General features: G+C 43.5%; 1 protein-coding gene across 4 annotated transcripts in view; it reads right to left on the reverse strand.

Annotated features, from left to right (window-relative positions):
• Positions 1–23651, reverse strand: part of MAP3K9 (mitogen-activated protein kinase kinase kinase 9) — an 86713-nt gene that overhangs the window by 33170 nt on the left and 29892 nt on the right. For all 4 annotated transcript variants that reach the window (XM_070797786.1, XM_070797787.1, XM_070797785.1 and 1 more), the window contains exon 3: positions 4995–5175. In XM_070797786.1, coding sequence (XP_070653887.1) covers positions 4995–5175 — 181 coding nt within the window. The remainder of the gene's footprint in view (positions 1–4994; positions 5176–23651) is intronic.

A 23651-nucleotide genomic window follows, 5' to 3' on the forward strand; every position in this document is an offset into this window, starting at 1 on the left:
TCTCTTTTGTTTATCCATATTTTCTAATTTTTTTTTCTGCAGTGAACATGTTTTCCTTCTGTCATTTAAAAAACTTAAAATAATTAACAAAATGCCCCCACCTCATCCTACACACCACAGGCAAGGAGTCACCATGGGAGGATGCCCTCCGACTATCACCACTGCCCTCCCTGCACAGCACCATCAGAGGGTAAGAATGTCTTCTTGAGGGAGTCTGGGCCATTCTCATCCTACGCCCCATCACAGCCTGGAAGAGGTCCAGAGAACTATCCTTGAAGAACAGTGAGACACACTCTGCTGGCCCTGGGCACCTGGCAACTGCAGAGGCCCAAGGCCCTGGATGAGTTCAGCAGAGTGAAGGCAAGGTAGGAGAGCACAAGGGAAGGTGGCTGGACTCAGGCTCAGCCCAGCATCTGACACTGAAACCATACCATTACCTCTCGTACTCAAGGCCCATAAGGTAGAAACGAGATAGGAATAAAATGATACCTGGAGGATATCAAGCTTGTTTTGCAGAAAACCAGGGAAACCACAGATACAGAAAACAACCTGCTGAGAGCCTCCTTCAAGGCATATTGAGGGACTAGGACAACCAGTAGTGAACTTAGATAATGAACTTCACACATTACAAGCTGAAAATCCACCTCACGTAATGTAGGGAAGCCCCCTGAATTTGCACAGGCATGAAGAGCAGTCAAGACTGTGCAGAGAACTCCAGAAACTCAAAACCACTTTCCACCAATCATTTCCCAGTCCCTTCCCCTCTTATTCCCTACTTCCACATAAATATCTCACCCAACAGCTGATTGATTTGTTGTTGTTTAGTCACTAAGTCCTGTCCTACTCTTTGTGACCCCATGGACTGCAGTACACCAGGCTTCCCTGTCCTTTACCGTCTCCTGGAGTTTGCTCAGATTGATGTCCATTGAGTTGGTGATGCCATCCAACCATCACATCTTCTGTCATCCCCTTTTCCTCCTGCCCTCCATCTTTCCTATAGCATCAAGGTCTTTTCCAATGACGTGCCTCTTCACCTCAGGTGGCCAAAGTATTGGATCAATTGATTAGGGAGACAGATCTGAGCACTGCTTCCTGCTTGGCTGCCCTACAATAAAAACTTTTTCTCTCTGCAAAAGTCTTGGTGTTAGGTCTTTCCATTATGCAGCAGGAAGTGAGCACACTTGCTTGGTCATAACACAGAGTAAGTAATTTTTAAATAAACATTTCTTGAAGGAGTAATGCATTATAAGTGAGTTTGGAAACCAGCTTTGTCTTGAGTTCCTAGACATGCTTTGGCCCTCTTGGGACATCCTACTAGGTCTCAGGCATCATGGGCCATGGGCCAATCCCCCTGGAAGAGGGGGCCCAAAGTGCAGGATTAAGAGTACACAGATGGTGAAGTGGCTGCAAGCACAGATTTTCAAGAGACACATACCTAGTTCAAATCACAGCTTTACCTCTACCACCTGGGTGAACCCAGGCAACTGAGTTCAATCATCTAAGCCTCAGTTATCTCATCTGTAAAGTGGAAATAAGAATACCTACTTTTGGAGTCATCTTCAAATTAAAGACAAGCTGCTTCCCCTGGATAAGCTCTCTTTCTCCTTTTCTGTGGGCTATAAATACAATACTTCTGCAGAAGTAACTGTCACTCAGATGTAACTGTTCGGATGAGAACAACATGCTGAGGGATCCTGAAAGAATCTGAGTTCCTAAACAATCTCAAGGGGCACAGCTGTCCCACCAGTTTGGACAGGCTGGACTACTCCTTGAAAAAGAAACACATTTCTTTCATTGGTAGGTCTCTTTGTAACAGCCAATTAGCTTAATACGTCAACTAATCTAATTAGCCAACAGTCAAGCAATGAAAGTGTTAAGTTGAAGTGTATGAAATTGCTGTTTTTGTAGGTCAAAAACAGTTGAATATCAGGATATAGCTTAACCTAATGAGATCTGGTCAAATATTTTCTTCACAATAGCTACTTCACCCTGTAATTAATGTGCATGGAAATAAGATTCAATATTCAGAAGCTGTAAAGCATCATTGAAAGAAATTAAAGAAGGTCTAAATAAATAGAAAGATATCCCATATTCATGGATTGGAAGACTTAGTATTACTTAGAAGGCAATACTCCCCAAGGTGGTCTAAAGATTTAACACAATCCTTACAAAATTCTAGCTGCCTACTTTTCAGAAATGGACAGAAAGATCCTAAAATTCATGTGGAAATTGAAGAGATCCAAATAGCCAAAATAATCTTGAAAAAGAAGAAAATTGGAAGACTCACACTTCCTAATTTCAAAACTTACTACAAAGCTATAGTACTTAAAAACCAGGTGACATTGGCATAATGGTAGACACATAGATCAATGGAGTAGAAGTGAGAGTCCAGAAATGAACTCTTACATTGTGGTGAACTGCTTTTCGACACGGATGTCAAGACAATTTAATAAGAAAAAAACAGTCCTGTCAACAAGTGGTGCTGGGACAACTAGATAGCCACAAGAAAAATAATGAAATTATACCCCCACCTCACACCACATACAGAAGTTAAGTCAAAATGGAACAAAGACCTATACGTTAAGAGCTAAAATTATAAAACTCTTAGAAGAAAACAAAGGTATAAAACTTTATGACTTGGTTTCTTGGACAGGACACCGAAAAGCACAACCAATCGAAAAGCAGCTGATAAACTGGACACCAAACTTTAAAAATGCTTGTGTTTCAAAGGATAACATCAAGAAAGTGAAAAGAAAATGCACAGAATGGGAGAAAATATTTGCAAACCATGTACCCGATAAGGTTCTTGTATGTAGAATATATAAAGAACTCTTTCAACATAAAAATGGAAGGACTCAATATACCTCAATTTTAAAACTGGTAAAGGATTTGAACACATTTATTCAGAGAAGATATACAAATGACCAATAAGCACATGAAAAGATGCTCAAGATCATTAATTAGGGAATACAAATTAAAACCACAATGAGATACCACTTTACATCCACTAAAATGGCTGCAATAAAAAAAGAACCAGTGTCGAGATGATATAGAGAAATTGGAACACTCGTGTGTTGCTAACGGTAAGCCATGGTAAACAAAAAAATTGTTTGGCACTTCCCAAAAAAGTTAAATAAAGAATTACCATACGACTCAGACAATTTCTCTCTTAGGCATGTACCCAAGAGAACTGAAAACATATGTTCACACAAATGTCTGTAGCAGCATTATTTACATTAGACAAAAAGTGAAACCACCAAAAAGTCCAACTAATGAAGGAATAAACGAATTGTGGTATATCCATACAATGGGATATTATTCAACCATTAAAAAAACGAAGTTCTGACACATGCTACAACATATATGAATCCTGAAAACATGCAAATGAAGGAAGTCAGACACAGAAGACCCCTTACCATGTGATTCCATTTATACGAAATGTCCAAAACAGGCAAATCCATCGAAACAGAAAGTGAATTAGTGGTTTCCAGAGAGTAAGGGTAGGGATGGGAGATAGTGCGGAATGACTGCTAATAGGTATTGAGGGCTTTTTTGAGTGATGAAAAATATTCTGCTTGTCATGGGTTGAATGGTGGCCCTGAAAAGGTACATCCAAGTCCTAATACCTAGAATCCTTATTTGGAACAGAATCTGCCCTATAGTCTCTGGAGAGAGTACGATTCGACTGACACCAATTTCAGACTTCTGGCCTCTAGACTAAAAATTTCTACTGTTTTAAGCCATCAGGTTTTTGGTAATTTGTTAAAGCAGCTTTCGGAAACTAGTAATAATGATGATTAGTGTAAAACAATGTAAATTCACCCAAAAAAACAATTGACTTAAATATATTTTAAAAGATACACCTTATGGTATGTGAATAATATCTCAATAAAATTTGGGAGAATGGCATTGAAACATGTATATCATATAGGAAACAAATCGCCAGTCCAAATTCGATGCATGATACTGGATGCTTGGGGCTGGAGCACTAGGACAACCCAGAGGGGTGGAGGGAGGGGGGTTCAGGATGGGGAACACGTGTATACCTGTGGCAGATTCATGTTGATGTATGGCAAAACCAATACAATATTGTAAAGTAATTAACCTCCAGTTAAAATAAATAAATTTGTATTAAAAAAAAAGCTGTTATTTAAAATACACACACATACAAGCTCACTTTACAACACAGTGAGAAGCAACAACTTCATAGACAAAATATAATGATGATCTATAAGTCCTTTAAAGGACTTACAGATCTAAAGATGATCTAAAGTCTTTTCTTTTGTATACCAAGGTGATGCTACTGTCTCACAGCCATAATGATGCTTAGACTCTGCAGATGCTCATCCTCCCATTAGTGGGAACAAGATTTTTAGCTCTGTGTCTTTGTGACCTTTTGGGCTGACATTAACTAGAGGGATGGTTGGTCTAATCTTTGACTCTGCAGTTCTGGGCACATGCTTGAGACCCATCTTCCCATTTCTTTATCAATGCTCAATGGACAAGACAGATCCTTAACTAAAAGCTTAACTGGATAACTGGAAAGGATAATTTCCAGCCCACCCGGAAAAAAGAGACAGCGCAAACAATACTCATCAGCTGAAGAGCTTACAGTGAGAACAAGTGCATCAGTAACAGCCACTGATGCTAAGGAAGCCAGGGTGACCGTGGGGAAGGTCTCCAGGAGTGACTGGGTCCCCCACCATCCTGTAGGTCAGTACACACTGCCCTAGAATCTCCTGGTCTTTCTGAGGGATCAGTCACCAACACAAAGGAGCCTACATAGAACTGGTACCAGCCACAGCACTGGAGGGACTTCTGGTTGATGAGGCATTAGAAATTGTCATTGAGCAGTGTGGAATTTAGTATAAATTGCTCTAAAGAGGTCACCCAGACCTTCTTGGGGGTGCCTGGGATTCTGCACCAATTCTCCGAGGCATCTGTGCAGTGAAAATACACGTGGGGAAGGCTGACTGTTCACCTCTGGACCTTACCTCCACACGTCGCTGCCTTTGGAAAACATGGAGGCACGAATGACTTCAGGGGCCATCCAGGCATACGTCCCGGCCGCGCTCATCTTGGTGGTTCGGTGCCATTCCCGAGCCAGGCCGAAATCAGTGATCTTCAGAACCTTGTTGCTCAGGTCTCCATTCTCCACCTTCTGGAGGATCAGTACTGGACAAGGCAAGGAATATAGAAGAGACCAGAGAGTCTGCATTAATGACAGGAAACCACGCAATACACAGCCCTCCTGCCTTCCTCTGGGCCCCTCCTGCAGGCTCCGTCGTGCGGCTACCATGGGTGGATGGTGGAGCCACCATCCTTAAACACCTCGGATGCATCCATTCTAGTGCCAGGTATATTGCAGGCATGATCTTCAACCCTCACAACAACCTTATGAGGTAGATACTATCGCCATGGCTACTCTAAAGATGAGGAAACTGCAGTGCCACTAAATAAATTTTCCAAGGTCACTCAACTAATAAGGACAGGAGTGAAACCCCGGCAGCCTGACTCAAGAGCCTCCTCTGTTACCGTGACACCGTAGGGCCCCCTCACACCCCAGGACAGAAGAGCAGGGGGTCACAGCTGACTCTCCTGAGGAGAAGCTCCCCGGGCTTCCTGTCTCTTCCAGGGCACTCCTGGGCTTTCACCATCAAGAGTGGAGGTGCTTTTTGGACTTCTAAGGTTTTCAGACAGTGTCTGAACAGTTTCCCTGAGCCTCTGCAAGTGACTTTATTTAAAGTCTTATGAAAGCATATCTTTTGGGCAGAGATTTTCCCCTAAATTTGAGCTCCTGGGATGTGAGGAAGCCGAGCCTCCATTTCCACAGCTGGAACAGTTCCCAGGGCCCCTGGGTTAGCACCCCTCTGAGGCCCAGATGCTGAACCACCTAGAGTTCAGAGCTCTGTGCACAGGATTTCAGAGAAGGAGGGAAGATTCTCTCTGGCGTTCAAGTCTAAATGCGAAGAGCAGAAGAAGAGGGTGGGTTTTAGCTGAAGTCAATCCCTCAAGTCATACAACTGTACTTTTCTTTTCCTGCCCCCTAAACCGTGCCCAGCACACGTCCACTAAATTGTTACACAATGAAAGGATGTGGGTCAAAGTTTTCTATGTCAATCCCTCAAGTCATACAACTGTACTTTTTTTTCCTGCCCCCTAAACCGTGCCCAGCACACGTCCACTAAATTGTTACACAATGAAAGATGTGCATCAAAGTTTTCTATGTTCTGTGTGCGTCCCAGAAAATCAGCAGTAAAGAGAGACTGTTGTTGTCTAGTTGCCAAATCTTGTCCAACTCTCTGCAACCCCATGGACCGTAGCCCACCAGGTTCCTCTGTCCATGTAATTTCCCAGGCAAGAATGCTGGAGTGGGTTGCCATTTTTTCTCCAGGGGATCTTCCTGACCCAGGGATCAAACCCACGTCTCCCGCTTGGCAGGTGCATTCCTTACCACTGAGCTACCAGGGAAGCCCCAAAGAGGGATGACAAGCAGCTATAGGGATAGAAGCACAAAAGAAAACAGCTCCAGCCACTCCCTGGATCTAATGGACTAAGTTTCTTTCCTCCATACCCTCTCCCCTGCTCCCCTGACCCCTGACACACCCCCGCCCCACTCCAAGCTTCCAGCATCCTGAATGGGTCCCAGCCTTGAAATGCTTGGGAGATTAAAACAAACAGTCTCTATCTCATCTAATCACAAAAATCTTCCCAGATTCTTCTGTGCCTCTCTCCCCTTCTCTGCGGGTAGAGAGATAACAGACTAATAAGCACTCAGACTGCTGGGGAAGCGGCACCAGAGAAGCCACCATGCCCGCCCCAGTGGCAGTAACTGGTCACCGAGCATTTCTCTGAGCCACCTGTAAATCGAAGACTCTGGGAGAGCCCTTCCCCTTACAGATCCAATGGGGTGACAGGATTGGACAGGTGGCTGGGACGGGGTGCAGTGGGAGGAGCGTTATGGTTTCACAGTGCTTCATGAGTCCAGCTGAGCTTTCTCAGAGCCTATGCTGGAACAGGAAGGCAGAGAAGTTTAGATGCTATGACAGGAGACTGACTTTTAGAAATGGGATGGCCTACTGAAGGTGATTTTCTAAATATATTAGTCTCTGGATGGCTTAAGAGGGATAGTCAAAAGATGCAAACAGGCAAGAGGCAGCCCAGGGCAGTTTGTGTAAACTGGAATGCCTTTAGACAGTGCCCGTCCAGCCCAGCTCCACCTAATCTCCATGACTCTCTGCGGCCTTACACCCAGATGACCTCAAGCATCTGTTCTAACAAGTTGGGCCCCTGAAGGCATGGAAGTTAGAAATCTCTGGCCTAGGGGTCCTGCCCACAGCAAAGGAGAGAGGTTATAATCCTGGTAGTCAGTAATTCTAGCAGATGGTTGCAGTCAATGGTTCTCAAGAATAGTATCCTGAAATACTGGTATCTACCAAATATGTATTACTATTAACAATCAAAGCAACAAAATTTGTGAAAGCCGTTTTTTGGTAGTTTTTTAAAACTGAGATGAAATCCACATAACAGAAAATTAACCATTTTGAATTGAACAATCCAGCAGCATTTAGTACGCTTGCAATGCTATACAACCACCACCTCTGTCTAGTACCAAAACATTTTCATCACCCCCAAAAGGAAACCCCATATCCATTAAACAGCTATTATATGCAGAGTACATCATGTGAAATGCCAGGCTGGATGAAGCACAAGCTGGAATCAAGATTGCTAGGAGAAATATCAAGAACCTCAGATATGCAGATGACACAACCGTTATGGCAGAAAGCAAAGAGGCACTAAAGAGCCTCTTGATGAGGGTGAAAGAGGAGAGTGAAAAAACTGGCTTGAAACTCAGCATTCAAAAACTAAGATCACGGCATCTGGTCCCATTACTTCATGGCAAATAGATGGAGAAAAAGTGGAAACAGTGACACACTTTATTTTCTTGGGCTCCAAAATCACTGCAGATGGTGACTGTAGCTGTGAAATTAAAAGATGCTTGCTCCTTGAAAGAAAAGATATGACAAACCCAGACAGTGTATTAAAAAGTGACACCACTATGCCAACAAAGTCTGTATGGTCCAAGCTATGGTTTTTCCGGTAGTCATGTATGGATGTAAAGAGTTGGACCATAAAGAAGGCTGAGTGCCGAAGAAGTGATGCTTTTGAACTGTGGTGCTGAAGAAGACTCTTGAGAGTCCCTTGGACAGCAAGGAGATCAAACCAGTCAATCTTAGAGGAAATCAACCCTGAATATTCACTGGAAGGACTGATGCTGAAGCTGAAGCTCCAGTACTTTGGCCACCTGATATGAGGAGTCAACTCATTGGAAAAGACCCTGAGGCTGGGAAAAATTGAGGGCAGGAGGAGAAGGGAGCAGCAGAGGATGAGATGGTTGGATGGCATCACTGACTTAATGGTCATGAGTTTGAGCAAGCTCCAGGAGATGGTGAAGGACAGGGAAGCCTGGTGTGCTGCAGTCCATGAGGCCACAAAGAGTTGGACACAACTTAGCAAGTGAACATTATCATCACACATCATCCCCGTTCTCCCCTCTTCCTAGCTTCTGGCAACCACTAAATTGCTTTCTAATGTTTCCAAGGTTCACCCACATTGTAGCTCACACCAGTACTTTAATCCTTTTTTGTGACTGAACAGTATTCCATCATATGTATATACCATAATTTGTTTCTCCTTTTGTCCACTGATAGACATTTGGGCTGTTTCCATCTATTGATTATTGTGAATCTGCTGCTATAAATATATGTGCACATATACTTGTTTGAGTGCCTGTTTTCCATTTTGGGGGGTGTATACCTAGGAGTGGAATTATTAGGATATATGGTAATTCTCTGTTGGACTTTCTGAGGAAGCACCACATTATTTTCCACAGCAGCTGAACCATTCTACATTCCCATTAGCAATGTATGAGGGTTCTAATTTCTCTGTATCCTCACCATACTTGCTATTTTCCTTTTCCTATTTCTTATTATAGTCATCCTACTAGATGTAAAGTGGTATCTCACTGTGGTTTTGATTTGCATTTCCCTAATGACTAATGACACTGAACACCTTTTCTCATGCTCGTTGGCCATTTGTACGTCTCCTATGGAGAAATGTCTGTCATTCTTTCGCTGAGTTATAAGTTCTTTATATATCCTGGATTCTAGACCCTTATCAAACACATGATTTGCAAATATTTTTCCCTCTCTATAGGCATTTTACTTTCTTGATAATGGTCTTTGATGTACAAAAGTTTTTAATTTAGATGAAGTCAACTTCACCTATTTTTCCTTTTGTTGTTTCTACTTTTGATGTAATACCAAAGAACTGCCAGATCCAAGTTCATGAAGATTTGCCCCTATGTTTTCTTCTAAGAGTGTTATGGTTTCAGCTCTCATATTTAGGTCGTTAATCCATTCTTAGTTAATTTCTGTATTCATATGAGATAGGGGTCCAGTGCAGTCTTATGCATGTGAATATCCAATTTTCCCAGCACTGTTTGCTAAAAGGGAAAGCTTTACTTTTTAAAACAGAGTGGAGCATAGTTTCCTCCAAACATGTTTTCCTAGGTAAGAGAGAAAGGTTATATTCATAGCAGCTTACTTATCTACACCACTGCTGTGAGCCCATTCCAAGCGTCTACTGCTGACAAACACAGATGCAGCAGTAACAAACTACTGTGGTTTTACTTCTTGGAAAACTTAACGATCTTTTATCAAAATCTGGTGAATTCCATGAAAGCGTATCGTATAAACCCCCCTGTCGTTGGGGGTGCGGTAGAACAAATGCTGAAAACTAACAAATACAAGTCAAGAGAGGTCTGGCCAGGCAGAGGAAGAGAAGAAAAAGATGCACTGAACTCAAATCCTAGTGATTAATCAGATATAGGGGCTTGACACAGAAGGAAGACATCTCTTGTCTTTCAGATATGGATAATAAGTAGAATAGCAGTACCCCTAACTGAGAAGTTGAAAGACAAACCCATTTGAGGAAGCCAAGTTCAATCTGGGACATAATGGGCTAGGGTGACATTAACAAGAGTCAGTGAGAATAGAAAAAAACAAAAACAAAAACAGGCAATCTAAATTCCAGGCTTGACATTTTCCATGCAACGCTTGTTAAGTTTCATAAACTCTGCATCATTATTCCTGCTTCTATAAAACGAGGATAAAGATTAATGGCAATACAGTGATAAGGCACCCACCAGAGTGCCTGACACATAAATAAATAGGCACGCAGGACATTACAGCTATCGTTACCAGTATTATGATTAAGGGTCTCATATGTATGTGGAAACCACGGGACTCTGAGTTCAAAGTATTGAGAACTCTATTGGAAAGCCTGGCAGGCCCTGACACATAATAACCATGCAATACGTCTTTACTGTATAAATACATGGGCTTCTCTCATGGCTGAAACAGTAAAGAATCTGCCGGTAATATGAGAGACCCAGGTTCGATCCCTGGGTAGGGAAGATCCCCTGGAGAAGGGAATGGCAACCCACTCTAGTATTCTTGCCTGGAGAATTCCATGGACAGAGGAGCCTGGTGGGCTACAGACCATGTGTCACAAAGAGTTGGACATGACTGAGTGACTAAATCAAATGGTTGATTAAATAATAATGATAGCTAACCGTTATTGATCACTTATTATATACAGACTTAGCTCGTTTCATTGTACTTCGCCTTATTGTGTTTCATGGATACTGTATTTTTTAAACAAAATTGAAGATTTGTGACAACTCTGCATTGAGAAAGTCTACTGGTGGCATTTTTCCAACAGCATTTGTTCACTTCATGTCTCTGTGTCGCATTTGATAATTCTTGCAATATTTCAAACTTTTTCATTATTATTATGCTTATTATGGTGATCTGTGATCAGTGACATTTGTTCTTACTGTTGTAATTGTTTTAGGGAACCATGAACCATGCCCACAAAAGATGGCGAACTTAATTGGTAAATGTTGTGTGTGTTCTGACAGCTCCACCAGCTAGCTGTTCCCCCATCTCTCTCCCTCTCCTCAGGCCTCCCTATTCCTTGAGACACAATATTGAAATTCGGCCATTTATTAACCCTACTATGGCCTCTAGTCAAGAAGGCAATGGCACCCCACTCCAGTACTCTTGCCTAGAAAATCCCATGGATGGAGGAGCCTGGTAGGCTGCAGTCCGTGGAATTGCTACAAGTCAGACACGTCTGAGCGACTTCACTCTCACTTTTCACTTTCATGCATTGGAGAAAGAAATGGCAGCCCACTCCAGTGTTCTTGCCTGGAGAATCCCAGGGACAGGGGAGCCTCGTGGGCTCCTGTCTATGGGGTTGCACAGAGTCGGACATGACTGAAGCGACTTAGCAGCAGCAGCAGCATGGCCTCTAGGTATTCAGATGAAACTCTCTCACTTTAAATCAAAAGCTAGAAATGATTAAGCTTAGTGAGGAAGGCATGTCAAAAGCCAAGACAGGCCAAAAGCCAGGCCTCTTGCATCAGTTGTTCAAATGGCGAATACAAAGGAAAAACTCTTGAAGGAAATTAAAAGTGTTACCCCAATGAACACACGAATGATAAGAAAGCAAACAGGCTTATTGATGATATGAAGAAAGTTTGAGTGGTCCAGGTAGAAAAATCAAACCAGCCACAACATTCCCTTAAGCCAAAGCCTAATCCAGAGCAAGGCCCTGCTGCTGCTGCTGCTGCTAAGTCGCTTCAGTAGTGTCCGACTCTGTGCGACCCCATAGACGGCAGCCCACCAGGCTCCGCTGTCCCTGGGATTCTCCAGGCAAGAACACTGGAGTGGGTTGCCATTTCCTTCTCCAATGCATGAAAGTGAAAAGTGAAAGGGAAGTCTCTCAGTCGTGTCTGACTCTTAGCAATCCCGTGGACTACAGCCCACCAGGCTCCTCCGTCCATGGGATTTTCCAAGCAAGAGTACTGGAGTGGGGTGCCATTGCCTTCTCCAGAGCAAGGCCCTAACTCTTCAATTCTATGAAGGCTGAGAGAGGTGAGGAAGCTGCAGAAGAAAAGTGTGAAGCTAGAAGAAGTTGTTTCAAGAGGTTTAGGGAAAGAAGCCATCTCCATAACATAAAAGTGCAAGGTAAAGCAGCAAGTGCTAATGTAGCAGCTATAGCAAGTTTTCCAGAAGATCTAGCTAAGATCTTTAAGGCAGGTCACTCCACTAAACAGCAGATTTCCAGTGTAGATGAAACAGCTTTATAGTAGAAGAAGCTGCTACCTAGGACTTCCATAGCTAGAGAAGAAAAGTCAATGCATGATCTCAAAGCTTCAAAGGACAGACTCTTTTAGGGACTAATGAAGTGGATGACTTCAAGTTGAAGCCAGTGTTCATTTACCATTCCAAAAATCCTAGGGACCTTAAGAGTCATGCTAAATTTACCCGGATGGGTACCAGGCAAGCCTGGATGACAGCACCTCTGTTTACAACATGGTTTACTGATTATTTTAAGCTCACTGTTGAGACCTACTGCTCAGAAAGATTCCTTTCAAAATATTACTGCTCACTGACAATACGTGTGACCTCCCAAGAGCTCTGGTGGAGAAGTACAATGAGTTTCTTATTGCTTTCACAACTGCTCACACGACATCCATTCTGTGCCCCATGGAGCACGGAGCAACTTTGCCTTTCAAATCTTAAAATTATTTAAGAAATACACTTCTTAAGACTATAGCTCCCACAGTGATGTATCTGATGAACCTGCACAAGGCCAATTAAAAAACTTCTGGAGAGGATTCAACATTCTCGATGCCATTAAGAACACTAGTGATGTTCAAAATATCAATATTAACAGGAATTTAGAAGTTGGTTCTGACCCTCATGGATGACTTTGAAGGGTTCAAGACTTCAGTGGAGGAAGTCTCTGCAGATGTGATGGAAAGAGAAGAAATAACATGAATTAGAAGTAGAGCCTGGAGACATGACTGAATTGCTGCTGCCTCATAATAAAACTTTAACAAATGAGGAATTGCTTCTTAATGGATGAGCAAACAAAGTGGTTTCTTGAAATGGAATCTACTTCTGGTGAAGACTGTTGAAACAACATAGGTAGAATATTACATAAAACTTAGTTGATAAGGCAGCTGCAGGGTTTGAGAGGACTGACTCCAATTTCATTCTACTGTGGGTAAAAAACTATCAAACAGCACTGCATGCTACAGAGAAATCATTTGTCAAAAAAAAAGTCAATCAATCCTGTAAACATCTGTGTCTTATTTTAAGAAATGGTACAGCCACCCTGATCAGTCAGCAGCCATAAACACTGAGGCAAGACCCTCCACCAGCAACAAGATTATGACCCACTGAAGCTTCAGATAAGGGTTAGCATTTTTTAGCAAGAAAGTATTTTTAATTAAGGTATGTACGTTGTTTTGTGGACATAATAGACTACACTCAACAGGCTACAACACAGTGTAGCCTGTGTTTTATATGCACTGGGAACCCAAAAAATTCATGTGACTTGCTTTATTGTGATACTTCACTGTGGTGGTCTGGAACCAAATCCGAAATGTCTCCAAGGTACAAGCCTGTAGTGGAGTTATGCTCTTTACATGATGTATGTAAAGAGCTTGCCATCACCTTGCTGCTGCTGCTGCTGCTAAGTCGCTTCAGTAGTGTCCGACTCTGTGCGACCCTGTAGACGGCAGCCCACCAGGCTCCCCTGTCCCTGGGATTCTCCAGGCAAGAACACTGGAGTGGGTTGCCATTTCCTTCTCCAATGCATGAAAGTGAAAAGTGAAAGTCAAGTCGCTCAGCCGTGTCTGACCCTTAGCGATCTCATGGACTGCAGCCCACCAGGCTCCTCCATCCATGGGATTTTCCAGGCAAGAGTACTGGAGTGGGGTGCCATTGCCTTCTCCATGCCATTACCTTAGTTAATCCTTAAACCAACCCTATAAAGTAGGCATAATTATTTTCCCTATTACACCTGTGCTGAAACAGACACAGAGAGGTTAAGTCAGCTGCCCACAGCAAGTGAAGGATGGAGAGGTGTTCCAAAGCCGGATCTCTCTTCACGTGTTGTGCCATCCAGAGAACAGGAAGAAATCCTATACATCTTTATGGCTTAGCTCAATTTCCACCTGATCCCTAATGCTGTCATTAATCAACTAGTCTTCACTGCTTTCCTTTTTCATGAAGTATTCCTTCAGCACCCAAAACCAGTACCATATAATTTAACACTATATACTATTTTCTTAAAGATTTTTAAAGATTTTTTTCTTTTGCTGCACCAGGTCTTAGTTTCTGACCACTGGGTCTTAGGTATGGCATGTAGAATCTTAGTTGCAGCATGCAGAATCTAGTTTTCTGACCACAGATGGACCTCCAACCCCCTGTACTAAGAGAGCAAAGTCTTAACCACTGGACCACCAGGGAAGTCCCCTATATGCTTCTTTTAATTATTCCCAACTGCTGCATGTACTTGTCTCATCATTCCCTTTAGAATGTGATGGAATATAATTTCTAGAAGGCAGAAACTCAATTCTCTTTTTTCTGAGACTCATGCCAACGCCCCTCCAGGAACCAAGCAGAGGACCATGCTCTCAGAAAGAACCGACCCCTCGCTGGTCCCTTATTTCACTGAAGCAGTCTCTGTGCACCTTCTCAGACTATCCACTTCCTCATCCTGTTGCTGCTGGGGCTGGAGGGACATCTCTCCTACATTATCCTACCGTGAAGCACTGAGGGGAGCCGGGTGGGTACCAGGCAAGACAACAAGACCAGAGAAAGGGGGACTACCTCAGCCAGGGTTACTGGTGACGAATACATCCTGCTGCTGTCAGGCGGGAGGGGGGACCCAAGGATAGATAAGATAGAGATGTTGTCCTTAAGCGCCCCCTGCATGATGTATGCAAAGATATGTGACAAATCTGAGGATCAGCTCAAGACGACATGTGCGTCAACTGAGGGCTCACGTTTTACTCTATCTGCAGTAAGATAATCACAGTTTTCCAAACCTCAGTAAACCAAGGACACTATTTCCAGACAGGCTACCACCTATATCCATTTACTTAGTACTTTTCTTTAATCTGACTTTTTAAAAATTACTAAAAGAAGACATTTTATATCATTATTTTAAGTGGAAAAAAACAAATATTCTCCTAGTATCAGGTAACCTGTGCAAATAAATAAAATGAGAACAAAAATTAATGTAAGTTTTAGCAGATCCTGCACTAGTCAAAGTTCTGAGTCTAAGACCAGGTGCCTCTGTTAGAAAGAAAAGGGTTAGAAAGGAATAAAGGCAAACTCGCACCAAAATGAATCTTGATCCTCCATGAATTCAGAGAGGGTGAATGACTTTCTATGGGATTTGATGTTCTCTAACACAGACCACCACCAAGGATCTCAAGTCCATCCCCCGCTAGAACAACAGAGGGAGAAGCGAATGAATCAGGCAGGGGGGCCACAAAGGACATTGAGAGTCCAACCAAGCATCATTTAGCTGGAGGCCAGGCTCTCCAAACTTGGCATAACTGAGGAGACTTTCCCATATGTCCTAATGGGAAATTGAGCTTTGGTTGATGAGTTATCATTTTGAGATTCCTTATTAATTATTCATCTCCATTAGCACAAGGGACTTTGAGTCGCTAAATGTTCACCTTGGCTCCAAGGTTCCCACATCCCCAAGCTTTCATTTAGCCCAAATGATTCAACATCATCTCTCCCAGATTGAACAATAGGTCCAATTCTGTTTTGAGAGCTGTGTTTTGCTTGGTTTAGTTTTTTTTTTTTTTTCAAAGCTTACTGTCAAGTATATATACACATGAAAGGGTGTATAAAACACATAGGATTTAAAGAATAAGATAAAAACCCATCTGACTCCATCCAGTCCCTAGAAGTTCCACATGTTCCTCTCCATCACATCCCTTCCCCTCTCTCCAGATATCTCACAATCTTGACTTCTACTGTTGTTCAGTCACTAAGTCCTGTCTGGTTCTTTGCGATGCCATGGACTGCAGCACACCAGGCTTCCCCGACCTTCACTATCTCTTGGAGTTTGCCCAAACTCATGTCCATTGAGTCGGTGATGCCCTCCAACCATCGCATCCTCTGTTGCCACCTTCTCCTCCCGCCCTCAGTCTTTCAAGGCATCAGGATCTTTTCCATGAGTTGGCTCTTCTCATCAGGTGGCCAAAGTATTGAAGCTTGAGCTTCAGCATCAGTCCTTCCAATGAATATTCAGAATTGATCTCTTTTAGGACTGACTGATTTGATCTCCTTGCTGTGACTTTAGTTATTCGCCCCTGTTATCTTACCCCCTATGTATACATCTGTGAATTAAGATGTAATTTAGTTTTGAAAAAGCAAGTGACAAGCACAAATGTAGCCAGGTGTACTAGTTTCCTGGGGCTGCTGTCAAATTAACACAAATATGGCGGCTTAAAACAACAGAAATCTACTGAATCTCAGGTCTGAAGCAAGACCTCTGGTCCAAAATCAAAGTGTTGGCATTCCCTACCTCCAAAGGCTGTAGGAAAGAACCCTCCTTTGCCTCTTCAGGCTCCTGGTGGCTGCCAGCAATTCTGTATTCCCCCGCTTAGGGCAGCATGACTCCAATCTCTCTACTGGCCATCTGCCCTCTGTGTCTGTCTCTGGTCCTCACATGGCATTCCCATCACTGTGTGTCTCTATCCAAAATTCTCTCTTCTTATAAAGACACCAAGCATTGGACAAGGGCCAGTTCTCATACCACAGGACCTCATCTTCACTTGATTACAGAGACCCTATTTCTGGAATTCCCTGGAGGTCCAGTGGTTAAGACACCCTGTACTTTTGCTGTAGAATGTTTGAGTTCAGTCCTGGCTGGGGAACTAAGAGGCCACAAGCCACGTTACATGGCCAAAAGAAAAAAAAAAAAAAAGAAAAAACAAAGACTATTTCCAAATAAGGTCATAGCCACAGGTTAGAACTTCAGCATGTCATTTTTAGGGAGACACAATTTGACCCACAATACAGTAAAAAATCTTGCCTTTGCTAGAAGAAAGCTCTCAAGGAAATAAGCTAAACAGTGTCTGGCCATGGTCCCGGAGAACTGACAAGAGCCCTTCCTGAGAAAGTCAGTAAGCAAGATCATATATGAGGGCTAGAAAAACTGGGTAGGTGGCCACAGTGGGGAAAGTTGACTGCAGGGAATTGTGGGGAGAGATGCAGACACTGGACATCCATCAGAAATATGTTTGTGGGGGGTGGAATCCCTCTATTTTCTGTTTCTAAATTCACTTGGGCCTACCTCAGGTTCTTGGGGTTGGTCAGAGAAAACATTTTTGTCTATCCAGGCAACAGAGTTTCATGAGCACATGAGCAAGACAGCCAAGTATGGATAAGAATCCTGATGAGGATCCCCAGGTAGTCATTCCTCAGGTTAAACTGACGGAACAGTGGCAGTAGGCGAGTTGGAGATGACAGTCCTCAGTCACACTTCCGGATCTAAACTGCCCCCTCTATGTCCCATGCACAGCTCCATTCCTGGGGTCTCCTTTCACAGTCCTCGGGGGCTTCCCTTCATGGGTATCCTCTGTCCTGTACCCTGCTTTCTCTTTCTGCTGCTTTCTTCTCTTACTTTAGTGATAGGCATTCTCCAACAGCTCCTTAGAATGCACGGAAGGTACACTTTTTTGTTATAAAAGTTCTACATTCTATCCCCATACTTGGCATAAATGATGAGATTTTCCTTCATCATCTTGAAGGCATCATGCATCAGTTTCTTGCTTCCAACACTGCAGTTCAGGAATCCGGAGCCACTTTGCTTCCTGATGCTCTGTATGTGACGTGTCTTTTTCTTTCAGGAAATTTTGAGTCTCTTTTTAATCCCCAGTGTTCTGAAGTATCAGAGGGATGCGCCTTGGGTGAAGACTTTGTGAGTCCTCTCAAATCTGAACACTCATGTTCTTCAGTTACAGGGAGTTTTCTTGAAGTATTTCACTGTTGTTTTCTTCCCCATATTTCTCTATTTTCTCTCTCTGGAGCCTGTATTGTTTAGGTCTTAGGCTTTCTTATTGATCTTCCAATCTTCTAATCTTTTCTCCTCTACTCTTTCATCTTTTTTCTCTTTTTGATCTTCTTCCTGAAATGTCATCACTTTGTCTTCTAACCCTTCTATTAGGCTTCTCATTTCCCCTATCATGACTTTAATTTCTAATGACCTCTTTTTTGTTCTCTGAATTTTTTTTTTTCAACTGAGAGGCAAGCACCTTCCCAGAACAATCTCTGAGCCGCAGCAAGGCAGAAAGGGAAAAAGCAACCAATGAAGAACCAGAATGCCTGGCTTTCTGGCCTCAGTGCTATGCAATCTTCACCAGGCCCCTGTGGCCCACCTCTGACCTTCTCAAGAGTGTAATTCCTTGAAAGCTGTGATAGTCTCTCCCGGGGGTCAGCGCAGCTCCCCCACCCATCTGAGCTGAAGGCCAGCTACACTTAAGGGCTATTAGGCCAGAGGCATTAGACCAGAGGATTCTAGCCCAGAGAAAAGCTCTCCTCACCAGACCCAGCCAGGCCTTAGGGTGCCTGAGTCAGCACCGAAGACACTGCTTCCTGCAGCCCGTTGTCTCCAGAGGATGAAAGAAGACCTCGGGCTCAGCCCCATCCAGCATTCTAGAGAACCGGCAGTAAAATCCCACAGCAGGCTCGCTGTGGGGCTGAATCAGCCGGAGCCACGTGGAAGAGCCTCACTTCACTGGCCACTCGCGTGCGGTGAGAGCACGGCCAGCACCCAACCCCGGCCTCTCTGTCCCCACCCTGGCCCCCGGCCCACTCTGTCCCCCTGGGCGAGGCCGAGAGAGGCCGGACAGACCTGCTCACCGAGGCAAATGATTCACCGCCTAGCCTCCCTGACTCTCCGCCTCGGGAGAGGTGTGGCGTTGCCCGGAGGCTGCAGGGAGATGCCGGCGGCGGCTGCGGCCCCAGCCGGGTTCAGCACTGTGAGCAGAGCAGAGCTGCGCCGAGTTCTGCGGGCACAGCCAGCAAAGAAAACGGGGCTTCCCGGCAAACCCTGGGCGCAGGCAGCCAGAAATCCCTGTCGGGAGAACTACAGAAAGATGGAGCGAATCGGGTGGTTGGGGATTTCGGATCCACTCTCTCAGTACAAAAGAGGAAACCAAAGTGAAGGGACGTGTGCAGTGCACTCCTGGCAAAGCCAGAGAACTCGGTAAGAGGAGGGATTTTGTCCAAGTGCCAGGGCAAATCTGAACTGTAATGGCTCCCCTTCTGTAACCTGAAGAGGCCTAATAAGTGTTCAAAAAATAATGGTCCTGAACGAACGAATGAATATTAACTATCCCCAAAGATTTCTAATTAAGTCAGTTAAGGCAGTAGCCCCAAATACGAGTTTGAGGACTGGTTACATTGGATTCACCAGAGGCGCCATCAATCACTCCTGATCTTTTAAAATATGTCCTTTCAGCTTAAAAAAAATTCTATTATGACGACAGCTGTACTTATAGTGTGTGTTGATTAAGAAGAAAACACTAACCAGAGCTCATGCTTATGGGCGCCTTCGTGTGTGCAGGGCACTAAATGATTCATGTGCATAATCTTATTCAATTGTCTCAACCATTCTGGAAGGCACGGCAAATATGGAGAGTGACATGAAGACAGGCTGGTCCACAGCGGGCAAGAGGTAGGGACCGGACATAACCCAGGTCTGAATAAAAGCACAAGGAGAGCCCCAGACTACCAGGCTATATGAAACACCCCGGAGAAAAGTGTTTTTAAATGAGTTTGCATTTTACCAACACAGTATCACCTACACACCTTTTAAAAACAGAAATATGAATACTCATCCTTTCTACAGTGCCTTTAGATTCAAAGGCACCTAGCAGCAGTCCCCTCCCCCTGGGTCTGCTGCCCACCATTGGGAATTGCTGATGGCCAGGCTGCCACCGGAAGCCCATTCTGCAAAAAAAAACAGCTGGTTACTGCCCCTGGGGAAAGGGTCCACTCGTCTGCTGTCATCTCCCATTGAAGAAACAGGTGTCCCAAAGCCTCTGACTCCAGAGGGATGGATGGGTGAGCACCTCCAAGGAAGGGTTAAAAAAGAAGGACAGACTCAGCAGCATTTGTGAGAAAGAAAACAAAGTGGAAACACAGCAGAAACGAATTGCCACATTAGCAATCCTGGCAGCGTATCATGAAAGGGCTAACAAGGGATTAATGGTAGGAAAAGAGCTTAAAATGTGTGACCCAGACTGCCAGTCGCCCTGCAGTGGTTATGCTCCCCTCCTCCCATAGTAACAGAACCCTCCATTTCAAGATGGGCACCTGGCCACGGATAACATTAACATTTCCTAGGCACCTTGTTCCAAGATACAGCCACGTGACTAAGAAGTATCATGTGACTGCTTTCTGTAACCTGTCTTAAAGGACATCAGCTCAGGGCTTTTGGCTCTTCTTTTCATCCCTTCCTACCCTGTGCTGCCTGGAACATGAATGTGATAGCTGGAGATCGAGCTACCATCTTGGACTAGGAGGAGAAGATCATGCCCAAAGGCTGGCAGAGGTACAGACAGGAAGGATTCTAGGGCTCATGGAACAGAGATGCTGTGCCAGCCATGGACTGGTCTCCTGTTAAGACCTTTACATACAAGAGAAACAGATTTATTTCAGCTACTGTTACTTTGGGTGTCTGTTTCTCATAGCTAACCTAATCTAACTAATATAAAGTTCAATTTCACTACTATAAAATCTCTTTATAGCAAAACAGAAATAGACACGTTAAAATTGAAAATCTAAACCAAAAGCCACATTCCAGGCAATAAAATCTCCATATGATATAGCCAAAGATTTGGACAGCCTCTCCAAACTGCTATAAAATGATTCCATTTGAAACGGGTTTCAGCTGCATATTTTTTTCTTAGTAGAATGTCATGTTCTATAATAAGTGTTGACTTAAATCCTTCCCCCCCAAAAGCCCACATGTATAGAGGGCCCATATGCATTGTGCTAAGTACAGAGTGTTCAAATATAAATAAAACCAGTACCTCCCCTCAAGAAGATCACTAGCCAGGATGGAGATTCAGGGAGTAAGAAAGGCAAGAGCAGGAGAGCTTTATTTTTTATTATGAGCCTTGTGATATAACTTGGCTTGTCAAACCAGATAATACACATGTGTTACTTTAAAAATATGCATAAAAGATATATTGTTGTTTAGTTGTTCAGTTGCATCTAGCTCTTTGCATATCAGGCTTCCCTATCCTTCACTATCTCCTGGAATTTGCTTAAACTCATGTCTGTTGAGTCAGTGATGCCACCCAACCATCTCATCCTCTGTTGACCCCTTCTCCTTCTGACCTCAATCTTTCCCAGCATCTGGGTATTTTCCAATGAGTCGGTTCTTCACATCAGGTGGCCAAAGTATTGGAGCTTCAGTTTCAGCATCAGTCCTTCCAAAGAATATTTAGGGTTGATTTACTTTAAGACTGACTGGTTTGACCTCCTTGCAGTCCAAGGGACTCTCAAGAGTCTTCTCCAGCACCACAGTTCGAAAGCATCGATTCTTTAGCGCTCAGCCTTCTTTATGGCCCAACTCTCACATCCATACATGACTACTGGAAAAACCATAGCTTTGACTATACGGACCTTTGTCAGCAAAGTGATGTCTCTGATTTTTAATACACTCTCCAGGTTTGTTATAGTTTTTCTTCCAAGGAGCAAGCATCTTTTAATCTCATGGCTGCAGTCACTGTCTGCTGTGATTTTGGAGCTCAAGAAAATAAAGTCTGTCACTGTTTCCATTGTTTCCCCATCTATTTGCCATGAAGTAATAGGACTGGATGCCATGATCTTCATTTTCTGAATGTTGAGTTTCAAGCCAGCTTTTTCAATCTCCTCTTTCACCTTCACCAGGAGGTTCTTTAGTTGCTCTTCACTTTCTGCCATTAGAGTGGTGTCATCTGCATATATGAGGTTATTGACATTTCTCCTGGCAATCTTGATTCCAGCTTGTGATTCATCCAGCCCAGTATTTCGCATGATGTACTATGAATATAAGTTAAATAAGCAGGGTGACAATATACAGTCTTGGTGTACTCCTTTCCAAATTTGGAACCAGTCCATTGTTCCATGTCTGGTTCTAACTGTTGCTTCTTGACCTGCGTAAAGGTTTCTCAGGAGGAAGCATTTCCCACAGTTTGCTGTGTCCACACAGTCAAATCCTTCAGCATAGTTAATGAAGCAGAAGTAAATGCTTCTCTGGAAGTCCTTTGCTTTTTCTATGATCCAAGGGATGCTGGCAACTTGATCTCTGGTTCCTCTGGCTTTTCTAAATCCGGCTTGTACATCAGGAAGCTCTAGGTTCACATATTGTTGAAGCCTAGCTTGAAGGATTTTGAGCATTACCTTGCTAGCATGTGAAATGAGCACAATTGTGCAGCTGTTTCAACATTCTTTGCATTGCCCTTCTTTGGAATTGGAATGAAAACCGATATTTTCCAGTCCCGTGGCCACTTCTGAGTTCTCCAAATTTGCTGGCATATTGAGTGCAGCACTTTAACAGTACCATCTTTTCGGATTTGAAATAACTCAGATATTTAAAAGATATATAGAAGGCAATGTAATGATAATATAACTATATATGTGACTATATACTAAGAAGATATTAGTATACAAAAATACATAATTTGATCAGTCCTTTCTGTTAAGAATATGCTATCTATCTACCACATAGAAAAACACCTGAATGCTATGGGATTGGGATGTGGGGTGACAAGCTTTTCTCTATGTTCATCTATATTGTTGAAATCATTTAAAAGAAGCACACAGTTTTTGTTTAAATTTTTTAAAATTAGGCCATTTAATAACACTAGTAGCTACCGTTTCTTACATGTCTGCTATTGTCCTAGGTACAATACAAGGACTTCACATACATCACCTCATTCAGTCCTCATGACAACCCTGCAAGGGGGGGTGACATCCTTATTTTACAGATTGGAAAGCTGGGCTCAAAAGTTAAGTAACCTGCCCGCATCTAGGCAGAGAGAGAGAGGCAAGATGTGAACCATGCATTGGATTCTGTGCCCATGCCCTTTCCCTGTACCATGCTGCCCCTCCCCTCCAGGGTTCTGATGTTTAACAGATCCATCTCTAAAAGCCCTTGTGTCTCTATAATGCTGGTCTCCCCTACACCAGTGTACGAACCACATCTGGATTTGATGTGTCTTGGGGCAGCCTCAGATTATAAAGTAATTGGGCAGACTGCTCACCTAATCCTATGTCCTGTATCGGCAGAGCCACTGCTAAGGGTAGTTTTCTCTGTCAAGTTGAAGGTTACTTCTCACTGGAAGGGACAAGGAGGGATAATTGTGTTCAGAGCGGAAGAAAGCTGACAGAGAAGCCCCAGAAACTAGGAGTCAAATGTAATTCTGAGTCCACTGTCCTTTCCACTAGAACCTGGGGGACGAGAGGGGAATCTCTAAAGCTAAAGCATTTGAGCATTGCTCTAGATGCTTCTAGAGAAGGGAACCTGCCCTTTATATGTAAATGGGAGGGCTTTAGAAGTGAAGTCTGTACATATTTGGGGAGCTAGAAGCTACTCAAACTAGGACAGCTTTGACAAGGTGAGGTGGCAAAGGCTTGCTGGGGGCAGCTTCTCACCAGCCCTAACTCAGGGCACAGGTGTGCTAGAAGCACCATGGCTAGCATGTT

The sequence above is a fragment of the Bos indicus genome, chromosome 10 (genome assembly GCF_029378745.1).
Source record: "Bos indicus isolate NIAB-ARS_2022 breed Sahiwal x Tharparkar chromosome 10, NIAB-ARS_B.indTharparkar_mat_pri_1.0, whole genome shotgun sequence".
Taxonomy (NCBI): domain Eukaryota; kingdom Metazoa; phylum Chordata; class Mammalia; order Artiodactyla; family Bovidae; genus Bos; species Bos indicus.